At 42.6% G+C, this 12561-nt stretch overlaps 1 protein-coding gene across 1 annotated transcript in view; it reads right to left on the reverse strand.

Moving 5' to 3' along the window:
• Nucleotides 1–258: 258 nt before the first annotated feature.
• The window catches only part of LOC105988292 (two pore calcium channel protein 2-like), a 58719-nt gene continuing 46416 nt past the window's right edge, over nucleotides 259–12561 (reverse strand). Inside the window, 6 exon segments of the mRNA XM_013019867.1 lie at nucleotides 259–791; nucleotides 1605–1729; nucleotides 1951–2064; nucleotides 2725–2815; nucleotides 2960–3312; nucleotides 10963–10983. Of these exon segments, the coding sequence (XP_012875321.1) occupies nucleotides 646–791; nucleotides 1605–1729; nucleotides 1951–2064; nucleotides 2725–2815; nucleotides 2960–3312; nucleotides 10963–10983 (850 nt within the window). The 3' untranslated portion in view covers nucleotides 259–645.

Below are 12561 nucleotides of genomic sequence, written 5' to 3' on the forward strand. Positions count from 1 at the left end.
GTTTTTCAACACTTATCTTTCTTAGATAAATAACAGAAATCTCACTTACGTTCTTAAAAGAGCATATCACTATTCTTGATTTCCAGCTAGGAAAAGTGTTCTTAGACAGTGATTTACTCAAAATTGTACTGTAGTGGTAGCTACATTTGAAATTAAAGAAGGTCTGAGAACACTGCAGCCCCTCCCAACTGTGACATTCCTATTTTCACATTCCTATTTTGAACAAGCACTGAATTAAAAAGCTACCTTACTAGGACATACACCTTTATGATATTCAAATGCTCAAAGTTCATTTGTTTAACATAATATTAGTTTAATAGAATAGCAAAATCTCATATAAAAATAAATGAAAAAGCTTTTATATACCCAGTGGAGAAATGTCACACACAGATACGGGCAGATCAGGCACTTCTTTTATATATCAGTTTTCTTGTATTTACTTTCATGATCAGACCTAAGAGTGACCTGAGGCAGGACACACTAAGACAGCTCCCCACACCACTTGGCCAACCTCTCAGGCAGGTGAAGCCAATTCATAGGCTTATCCACACATCGAGGGAGCTGGCTGTACAGCTCATCTCCAGCTGGCATATGGGAAAAGCGATGCAGCTTGGTTTCTGGTTGTGACTCCCTGAGAGCCCACCATCAGGCACTGTTTTCAAAATTGGGATTCCTGGGATATATGTCACTGGGTGAGAAATTCAAAATCTCATTCAGGGAGGGACCTTCATCATCGGGAGCAATTTCAGACTCAAACATCCTCTGCAGCAAGGCGTCCACAGTTCTGTACTCTAGGAGAAGAGAGAAAGAGACATGTAAAATCACCCAGCCTGGCAGAGCAAGACTCTCCCCAAGGATGGCCTTGGGCTGAAGACACAACTCTAAGAATTGGGATCTAATCCTGTCTGAGAGGAAGCATTGCTCATCTACCCCAAGGAGACTGTGGAGAGTCTCCTAGCCACTGACAGCCCGAAGACCAAGAAAGCCCTTCCTATCAAGCAAATGAGGGAGGGAGGGAAGGTTGGGAAGGAACGCAGCCGGTCCTGATGGCTACATATTCACACACAGTCTGAGCTCATCACAGGGCATCTGGGCCTGAGCCTTAATTGAAATCAGACTGGTGGGTGTGGGGGGAGGGTTATTCAACCAATCATTAATTCATTGAGAATTAATGAAGTAACTCAGGACTTGAGAAGGTACATTGTTAGTCCCCACAGATAGTTTAGAAAATGGCTTGCATACATGAAGCTTTGAGTCTGCAGGTAGACAGACTGTACCAAAATAGTCTCTGAGCTATGAAGGAGCAGAGATTGGGGAAAGCAGAGGAGTGGGCCACACAGAGAAGCTGGCCCTCTTGGGGAGCCCAGAGCTGAAAGACCAATGGGGCTAAGAAACATCAAGTGTGGTGGCTGGGTGGGAAGGGGGAGAGGCTAAGACTGGAAGACACAAGGCGTGAGGGCAATCAGGGGCCTGGTCTTCATCCTTGAAGACACTGAAGGCCACATGTACATTCTGACTACATTCACATCTGCATCTCACTGGCTGCCAGCAGCAGGTGGATTACAGAAAGGTCAGTTCTGGCTTGGCATTGGGTGACAGCTTACTTTTTGATGCAATCCTGCAGTATAGTCCTTTCAAGCCTTGCCTTCTGCTGTCTCCATCACCTCCACAAATGCTGCTGTCATTTGCATCCATATTGTCAGTGAGCACTCCATCATGTGTGTCATCCCTCCAAGGAGAAAGAGTGGTTAGGAATGCGGTCAGGACCTTGGTCAGCAGCCCTCATCCCACAATTCCAAAGGTTCACTGTCTGGCCGCATGCAGGGCCACACTACGACATCCTACTCCAGGGATGTAGGATGGATACATGGGGCAGGCCCAGGTTAAACAGATGCTCCATGGCTTCCTGAGCTGATGGCTAAGAGTCAACAAGGAAAACAGGCTACTCACTCTTGGATTCCCACTCCAAGCTCTTGAATCTTCTTCTCAATGGCCGTTTCGATCTCACTTTTCTCTAATGAATACGCCACAAAGAAGGCCTCCAAGATGAATGCTATGAAAATACTGGGACAATACACAGACAAGCCCTTCTGTTGCAAGGAGGAAACTTGTGCTGGGTAATCACCCCAAGAATGGGGACTTAAGCCTCAAAGATGTGGCTGACCACTAGAAAGACCAATGGGAGATGATCATGGTGGTCACAGAGACTCAAATACAGGTCACACAAGGAAACAGAGAGCTAGAGTCAAAGACTGTAGCTGGAAGGAGAGCCCTTCTAAGGGGCAAGATATCACTGGCCCTTGCAAATATTTAGTTCTGCTATAGAAAGGGGTAGGGACAAACCTGGATTCAATGAAGAGAAATCCACCAGGAGTGGCTTCTCATCCTACTGCAATCACCAGGCCACTGCCAATCCCAGAAGGCCATCACAGGGGAAGATTCTATGGCTCTAAGATCCCCTAGGGGCCATTCTAGCCATGGAAGTGTTAAAAAATGCACAGAAACATGGGAACTGACTCTTTTAGGCTCCAAAGAGTCCCAGCATTGGATGAACTTAGGCAGAGGTTGGACTACCAGGGCAATAATTGAGCTGAGAAGAGGGAGACCATCTAGGATCTCAGATTCCTTTGGCTTCTAACAATTTGTGAGGTTCTGTCATATATAAGACTCTGGGAGCTAGTTTAAAGAACACTCATGGGAACAAGATGGCAGAAGGAAACTCACTTAATGATGAGGATGACGACCACGATGTGGAACAAGATGAAATACAGCTTGGCGGCCTGGTGAGTCACAAGGGCAAAGCCACTGGCCAGGAGTGAGAAGCTAAGGATACAGACCTTCAAGGAATGCTCAAAGATGCCAAGGCACAATCATCCTCCTGGAAGTTTCTTTCAGCAAGCCCTGCCCACCCAGCAAGCAGACAGCCCCAGGAGTCAGTCCACCTCCCCAAAAAGGATATCGTGCCACTGGTTGACCACCGTGAGCTCCATCAGCAGGATGAAAGAGGAGGCTAGATCATTGAAGTTGTTTCTGCAATACCGGTCTTGGGCAAATGCTGACCCCTTTAGGACTGGGTTTCCACACACCAAGGCATCAGGAGTGGTGAAATTTGGACCAAAGAATCGAACTTTGTCATGGAACACTTCCATCCCAATGATGGCAAATACATAGTAGACCACCTAGGATGGGAAGCATCTGGTCACCAGTAGTTCCCAAAGCTGCAGAAGCAGCAGGCAAGGCACGTGCCAAAGATATACAGACACCAGGCTCCACAAAAGGGGCTGCAGGTGTATTCCCAAGGTGGCAGCCATCCTCATCCAGTCTGCCAGAGAAGCCTGGGCAATTGTGGAAGGGCAGAAGATATGGCCAGCTGGACACAGCTGACCACTCACTAGCCTCATTTACCAAGTCACAAGGGAACTGCTAGCAGTTTCTCTAGTTAGTTCTCTAGGGAAAAAGCAGTGATAAAGTTGGCTCTTCACCTGGTTCTTTCTATCAAAATAAAACTCAAAGGTATCCAAGTGTTCAACATCAAAAATAAAAGTATAAAGCTATGTGAGGGGATGACCGAGTAGAAAAGTCTAAAAGATCACTAAATTTTACAATATATAAAAAAACCAATTTTCTATATAGCCAAAAGAAAGCCTGCATGTCAAAAGCAAAGCAAAAATAAAAAAAATTGATAGAAAAGAGACATAAAGCATTACTCTTTATACAACTTACTATTAAGGTAAAGATTCCTGAAAATCACATCAGAAATAAAATAGGCCAGGTACCAAGATCCTAGATACTCAGAAGATACTGAGAATTGAGGTCCAAAGTCAGCCTGTGCAGACACATCTGCAAGACCCTTAACTTCAATTAACTAGCAAAAAGTTGGAAGTAGAGGTGTGACTCTAGTGGTACAGCACCTTCTATAAGCAAAAAAAAAAAAAGGTCAAACAAGAGTGGAAGGCCAAGATTAAGCCCCAGTATCAGCACACACACACACAAAAATAATAATGATAAAATTTTATTAATTAAAAAAACTGTGAAAAAATAGAGAAATGAGCCAACAATGTGAATAAGCTATTTATAGAAAAATACATATCATGCAAAACGTTCACGAGTAATGAATTTCTTTAGTTATTTCACAATAACATTTTCTCTATCAGACTGGAAAAAATTGAAACATGCCAATATACCCAGTGTGGGTAGAGAAACAGGTGCTGTCAGACATCGTCACTTGGAACATATGTGACATCTTGTGCCACCTCATCCAAATTTTGAACCCATTTATTCTTGACACTACCGGGCCCCTTCTAGAACAGTATATAGCAGATACATTCACCTAAGTGCACAAAGATCCATGCTCCACAAGGAACTTTTTACCCCTCCCCTTATGGGACAGGCAGGCCCATGCAGTGGTCTGTCAGTAGAACACCCAGCCAGTCTCGCTCAGGAGTTCCTTTCATCCTGACAGAGCTCACGTGAATGTAGGCATCACTCAAAATCCAGGATAGAGAGTCAAAGTAGGATGAACTTGCTCAAGGACATTTTAATGACTGATCAATAAATAAGGTATTTGCACACACATTTATGACTTGCCTGTAGGCACAGGCAGGTTTATGTCTAGAAGGAGTAAAAAGAACTCTTAATTACAGGTTCCCCCTGGGGCAGAGGCATGGGAGGGGTGTGAATGGGTGACTTGCAGTCAACCTTCTGTTCTTTTGCTCATGGAATTTATTTTTAGCATTAGCAATAAAAAGAAAAATAAACACCTGGCTTCAGCACCTGCCCATACTCCAGTTTCACACCCAAAGTGAACCACTGTGAGTGGGAGGATAGACCCCAGCTCAGGATCCTCACAACCCTGAGCTGGGGGTCTCCAGGTGATAGGTGGGTTCTCTCCACAGCAAGATGAAGAAGCTAAGATCTGGGGGTGGTGAAGGAGGGTGTGGAGCCCTGAGCTGAAAGACCCTATGTCCTTGAGAAGAGGCTAGCTAGAATATCGCTGACTATGGAGAAGGGAATGATGGTCGGATAGCCCACTGGATTGATGGCATTTCTTACACCAGCCATGACTCTTTGCTAAAATTTCATATTTTATAAAAGTGGTGGCTAGAAACCAATGCTTCTTATCTACTTCATTCTCTCTTACTCTCATGTAAAATAAGGCTCAGTCAGAAGACAATGGTGTTGGGAGTGGACAGTAAAGTTTAAAGATCATCTTGACCCTGGTGCTCACTTGAAGGCAAGTACAAGGAACTGGCTTACTTAAAAACACCAGGTGCCCAGGATTGCTTTGCTATGTCTGCAGAGTTTGTTTTACTTTCTACCAGTTGACCTTGTCTTGTTTTTACTGCACTCTGTTTTTACTGAAATTTTCCTTGCTTTTCTGGCTATTGTAACCTCTTCACTTCTAAATAAATGGTGCTGCAGTCTTGAGCTGCAGACCTCCCGACCCCATCCTTTGTCTTATGTCCTTCTTTTTCCTCATCCTTGCCCCCTAAATCAGGATTCCCTTTCCTTGCCGGCAGGCTCCAGCAAGTGGCACCAGAACAGGAACCTGAAAACCTGGGATCATGGCAGAGGACCCAGCTAAGGTAAGAGGATATCCAGAAATAGAGAGCAGGAGAGAGTATAGTCAGGAGTAAGATATTATGGGGCAAGGTAACAGCCCCACGCTTTATGTGCAGCCTCTCAAGGGCATGCTTCACGCTGGAGGAGTGAAAGTTGCACAGAGTCAGTTAGAATGTCTCTTTCACTTTGTTGAGGAATTATGCCCCTGGTTCTTGGAGGAAGGAACCATTAGTTTAGAAACTTAGCAAAAAAATTGGAAAAAAAGGATTCAGGGACACTATGATGCAAATGACCAGTAAGTTAAAACATTGCTGCTTCGTAATTGTCTGGTATCTGTGTAGCCTGCAGGTTCTGTATTGGGGTTGGCAAGAGGTCTTGGCGGATTCCCTATATGACAGCCAACTGGGCCGGTGGGAACCCTCCCCCGGATCCCCATAAGGGTAAGCAATCCACTAGTACGGACATTTGGGCCCGTCTGTAGTGCGGTACTTTCTGTCTGACAGTCTACAATGTGCATGCTATAAATGTGTTTTGTCTCAATGTTTGTGTGGATGTATTCTGGAATTCTTGGAATGTTTCTTCTCTCAGATTCATCCTGATGTGAGAGCCTAGAGGAGACTGGCTAACACTCCCTCAATATCTGTTTCTCTCTAGCTCCTTCTTTTTTACTTACACTTTAAACTGACCCCCCTTTCTACCCTTCACTGCCACCTCCTTCACCCTCTCTGGATCCAGAAGTAGGGGGGTGGTGGGGGTGAAGAACCTGGAGGATCTAACAATAACTTAAGAAGACCGGCAGGGAGAACTCGCAACCGGATGAAACTGCCACTGACCACCTGCAAGTGACACCAGCAAGATCTTAGCCTCAGGCCTTGGCCCAGGGGGTCTGAGTATGGGGGAGAACCTGTCAGACTGAGGGGATGGCTGCTAGGGACTTCTTTCCCTTGCCCCAAGATGACTGGGAGTTCTCCTCCACCTTAGAAGGCCCCTGGGTCAATGGTTGCAGGAATCTAAAAGAAAAATCCTCCAGAGGTGAGTAGAGGGGGTTTGAGTCCCCTGGTAAATGGATTTGAGTCCCACTTGTGAATGGTGGTGAGATGTCACCCCATTCACTGAGACCTGATTTCGTCTTTGTGGCCATTTGTTTGTCTTGTTTACTTCGGTGTGTTTTCTGTTCTATGTTTTCTGAGGTAGGGATAAACTGGGGGCCCATTAGCCCCCAACTCAGCCTTTGGTTGTTGTCTTGTCTAGTTCTGTTTTAGAATTGGTACCAGTTTTAAATGGACATACAACTGATTTTGATTTTTGCGCATTTCAAGATCTCTGTGTGTTTTGTATGTGTTTGTGAACATGTTCAAGATAAGAATTGTCAGCATGCTGTAACAACTGGGTGAGTTTAAGTTTAAAATTCAAAAGGTTATGAGGTTTGGACATTACCAAAAATTTTAAAGAATTTTCACATTGTTTTAAATGACTTTTTAAGGATTCTTTAACTTAACAAATTAAAAAATCTGGTATTTTAAAATGCATAAGGCTGTTTACACTGTAATCAAGTTATCTGGCTTAACAAAAATGCATTGGCTGAAGGGTAAACAAAGGAGGAGGCTGCAATGCTTGATAAGAACTGTACTCATTATCTTGCCCATGTAATTGTAACCCCTCTGTACAGTATGTCCACAAAAAATAAAAATACAAATTTATTTTAAAAAATGCATTGGCTGTTTGGAATTTAGGTCCTTTGGCTAAAATTTGGGGATAAATATTAGAAGTTTAAATATAAAAGTTTGTTTAACACTGTCAAAGACATTACTTGTTCTGTCTGTCTAAAACTGTGTATTTTCATTCAAAAACCAAGAGATAAGAAAAGGAAATACCTTAAAAAGCCAACAAAAGACCTTAAAGACCTATCTTTAGGGGTAAGGGGTAAACAGGCAAAAGTGCAGTTCAGCTGGTCATACATGGTGGGATGGGCCATGGGAGAAGTCCACGCATGGTGAAAAAGGAGAAGCTGGCACAAACGCAGTTCATCTGACCCTAAAGAGTGAGATTAGGTGTGTGTCCATTCCATAGGAGGCATCTTTGTTCTGTCCTTTATCTCTACAGATAAACACTAGAAATATGATGGTAAAAATTAGTGATGTAATGATCTGATTAGTATTGCTAAAGCTGCTCCTTGGACTTAAAAAAAGGGTTAAAAATGTATTTGTATAATATGACTTGCTTTCAATGATGTTCTACAATTAGGATATGTTTTTAAAAGTCATAAAAGTGTTAAGTCTAGCTTCTTGGTATCGTGATGGTGACTGTAATTCTTGCATTAAGGAAAAATTGCCATTTGAGTTTAAAAGTTTTAATGTGTATCTGTTTTAAAACTAGCAGCCAAGAGACAATGAGTGACACTTGGCCTCAAGATTTTAAGGGATATTTTTTTAAATGCAACTAAAATATAAAATAATAAAAGAGATTAATAAGAGGCTTAAAAATTAGGAATGGATTTCTGGATATAAAGTTTAAAAGTGAAATTGTTCTTAACATTTGCCTCAAAGTGGAAAAATTAAGATTATCAAAATAATTGCTTAAATGCTATTCCAGTTTGCTCTCATAGGTTTTTTTAAGTTTCCAGCAAGCCCAGAGCAAAGCACAGAGGATTCTTATAAGTTTGTCAGATGTAACTTTGACTCTTAATAAGTTTCAGGTAAGAGCATGCTTAAAAGCTACTTCTATGTTGACCACCTTGTTGCTTTTAACTGGAGTAAAGTGGCCTTTTATGACTCATTGATCTACAAACTGGTTCGAAGCCAGCCCCTGCAGAAAAAGGTCCCTATGAGACTGTCGCCGCTACTCAGCAGAGTTGCTTTGGAACTCAAAGTGGCAGAGTGCTAGCCTTGAGCTGTAGAGCTGAAAGACAGCACTCAGGCCCCGAATTCAAGTCTAGAGACCAGCTAAGGGAAATGAAAATGAGGCCTTTATTCCATTGCAGAGAAGACACTACTGGGACAAGAGCAATGGAGGAGCATCCAGAGGCAGTAAGCCACTGCTTGGATGGCAGAAATGTCAGATCCTAGAGTCATTTGTGCATGGCCCTTCAAAAATTGGTCAGAGCCAGGAGGTCATGGGAAGATAGTTTGTAAGCATGCCTCATGTCCATGACTATCTACCTTGTAGGGACAGAAGCTTGTTAGTAATATGTGATAGTACTAAAAAAGCTAAAGTTATAAAATATGGGGGATGGTTTAAATCCCAACCCCTGTATGTGCCAAAAGCCCTAATTGGCAGTAACTCCAGCTACATGAACTTTATCTGTTCAAGAAAAAAGTTTGTAAACCTGAGAGTGTGTTTCTATTAATATCTGTCTAAAGGCCTGCACAGGTGACTTAGGCACTGTTAGGGTCACTAGAGGTCACATTCCTAAAGATGCTTTTACAAACCAGAGTGCTAAACAAGCTACACTGCTGTAGCCGGAGAAAAAGTCTATGCATTTGTCAAAAGCTAAAATATTGTTCTTAATGACATCTAAACCTGGTAACCTCTTTGTAAAATAGACTAAGGTTATAGGCTTCTGGCTAGGTAGGACAACACCCCTGAATCAGCTTGAAGAAGTTACAGAAGATGAATCTTCGCCCATCATCCCCTTTTTAGAACAAGGGACCAGGGTCATAAAAAAAAATGTGGCAAAATAGACAGAAGAAAAAGGCATGGAAAATAGTAGTACAGGCCTGAACCCTCTATATCTGCCTTAAAAAATCAGCCTTATTAAAAGAACTATCTAGTTACAAAAGTTATCATCTTGGTAAATTGTCCTGGGCTATTGTCTAAATGGTCTTAAAAACTAGTGGGGCCACAGCCTGCCAAGCCTATGTATTACTTGTATCCTTAACCAGTCTGTGTAGAAATTTACAGCCCAGCACAAGGTGTGACAGTCCCCTGGAGCCACTGAGAGACCCTGCTGCTGCTGCTGCTACAGCCTGACAGTCACCTGGAGGAAATCTACATAGTTACCCTGACCACGTCCACCGTAGAAAAAGTAGACTAAACTCCTGCCTGATTCCATCTTTTGGATGGCTTTGCTTTGTCCATGTTACCCTTTTTTCTACTCTAATTTTATTATGGCTACTCCTCTTGCCAGGGAGACTAGCAAATATTGTATTGCCCATTCCCTACACTACTTTGCCGCTATGGGACTTTCTAAACATATTAAAACTGATAATGTTCCGGGATATGTCGGGCAAGCTTTTCAAACTCTTTGTAAATCTTACCAGATTGTTTACTCTACAGGTCTTCCCTATAATCCTCCAGGACAAGAAATTGTTAAACAAGGCAACGGGCTGTTAAAACACCAAATTTTTAAATTAAAAGGAGGGAATTATACCCCTTCTCTCCTGTTAATATTCTTCTCATGCTTTATTTGTACTGAATTTTTTAAGCTTAGATTGTAATGGCCTTTCTGCAGCACAGCGGTTTTGGGGAAAAAAGAGAGCAAAGAGCTTTTGCCCAAGTTAAGTGGAAGGATCCTTTAACAGATGATTGGCACGGGCTCAATCCAGTTTTAACATGGAGTTGAGGACATGTTTGTGTTTTTTCACAGGAAGAAAATAAATCCCGCTGGTTGCCTGAGCATTGTGTTAGGATTGTGGAGGCTCATTCAGATGACACAAAGCCTGACACATTGGGCCTACGTGCTGGATCCCTGATTGTGCACCCTACAACTTGGGAGGGAGTTGAAGTACTCATTCACATCAATAGATCAGCATATAGTACAGCCCCCGATCCCTTCATCCAGCCCACCAAGATAGGAGATATCTCAGCTTCAGGCATTGGAACTCCTTTATGTTTTACCACCAGCTCTAAAGGCTCCATTCCAGGCTGTATTATAATGCTATCCATGACTCATAAAATTTGGATCCCGGACAAAAATCAAATGTGCAATATACAGATGACATCTTTGCCAACTGGGCACCCAGTTTATGCAAATTCTACTCCAGCCTATATGATACCCCATTGCATTAATTCTTCACAAATAGTAGAATGTACAGGAGAGCTTCATCCAATAAGGTGCAGGTATGTACAGCCATTTGTTACCAATATTTCTGGAACTAACTCTCAATTAATGGACTGGTCTGGAGCTAATCTTACTAATAAGTACAATCTTGGACTGTGGTGGATGAATGGGCATCCTCAACATCATGTTTGGATGCTCTTGGCTGCATTTAGCAACATAATCTGGACCCATTCATCCTTTTTTAAAAAAAATTATGAGTTGTGTATCACTACCCTATGCCATTATGTATGGACCATTTAATATTTCTGTAGGAGCTAATTATTTTAATGTTACCTGCTCTAATTGTTCTTTTACTAATTGCTCATATAGCAGCATAACTGAATCCATACTTATTGTTAGACAACCACCTTTTGTTATGCTTCCTGTAAATATTTCTGAAACTTGATATGAAGATCCTGGCATTCAGGTGTTAAGACAATGGAAAGAACTAATGCGCCCTCACCGATTTGTTGGGCTACTTGTAGCTGATATTTTGGCCTTTATTTTGTTAGCTGCCTCCGCAGTGGCAGGCTGCTGTGGACCTAATACAAAATGTACAACTGCCCATTATCTTAATCAGCTTGCTCATAATACTAAACTGGCTCTACACTTTCAAGGCCGGGTTGATGACAAGGTAGAACAAAAACTAGAAGCATTGTATGAGTCAGTATTATCTTTAGAACAAGTCTGTGCTCTGCAAACTTTACAGCAAGTGTGCTGTCATGCCAGGTTTGATTTTATTTGTGTTACCCCTCATATATATAATGAATCAAATTACTCATGGGAAAAAGTTGTAGCACATCTCAATGGTATTTGGCACCATAATAACCTACCTTTAGATCTTTTTCAACTCCACAGACAAATATCCAGATTAGAACAAGCCCTACTTCTGGACTCTAAAGTGGAAAAATCTGCTAAAAAACTGTTTAAACAATTTCAATGCTATATCCCTTCCCTGATATGTTAAAGGATTGCTAATGTCATTGCTTGGCCCGGGAATGCTTTTGCTGATGGTTTTTCTATGCCTTCCTTGTATCATACGTGCACTGCAAAACTCTCTTATGAGTTTAGCCAGCCAGCTACATAAGATCAAGCTCCATATAAATGAATTCCCCCCGAGAGGAACTGCAGCCAGAGACGGGTAAGAGGGGGTGCCAGTTTGACCAACCTAAGACAGGGCCTTTGGCTTTGCTCTGAAGAAGTTCCGATGGATGACTGGTAAGACAGACAAGGCTATCCACCCAACCTAAGACAGGCAGGTTCTAATAGTATATATTAATATATATATATATAGAGAGAGAGAGAGAGAGAGAGAGAGAGAGTATATATACTTCTAATAGTATGTATTAGGGAACGTTAAAAATAAAAGGTGGTGCAGTCTTGAGCTGCAGACCTCCCGACCCCCTCCTTTGTTTTATGTTTTTCTTTTTCCTCATCCTCGCCCCCTAAATCAGGATTCCTTTTACTTGCCGGCAGGCTCCGGCACAATGGCTCATGCCTAGCTACTCAGGAGGCTGAGATCTGTGGATTCAAGTTTGAAGAAAGCCCAGGCTGGCAAATTCTAGAGACTCTTACCTCCAATTAACCAACACAAAGCCAGAAGTAAAGGTGTGGCTCAAGTGGCACAAGACTAAATGACAACTGAAGGCCCTGAGTTAAAGCCCCAATACTATCACAAATAAATATAAGACTTGCTGGAGTCTAATATGCCCATGTCTGAGGCATGTGTCATATTTTGTGGGGATTTTTTATGTTTAAACAATAAGAAATTTGCTAGGTGGGGCTGGGAAGGTGGCTCAGTGGTAGAGCGCTTGCCTTGCATGCTCGAGGCCCTGGGTTCAATTCCTCAGCACCACATAAGCAAAAAAAAAAGTGGCACTGTGGCTCAAGTGGTAGAGCGCTAGCCTTGAGCTGAAGAGCTGAGGAACAGCGCCCAGGCCCAGAGTTCAGGCCCCACGACC

The sequence above is a fragment of the Dipodomys ordii genome, unplaced genomic scaffold (genome assembly GCF_000151885.1).
Source record: "Dipodomys ordii isolate 6190 unplaced genomic scaffold, Dord_2.0 Scaffold47, whole genome shotgun sequence".
NCBI lineage: Eukaryota > Metazoa > Chordata > Mammalia > Rodentia > Heteromyidae > Dipodomys > Dipodomys ordii.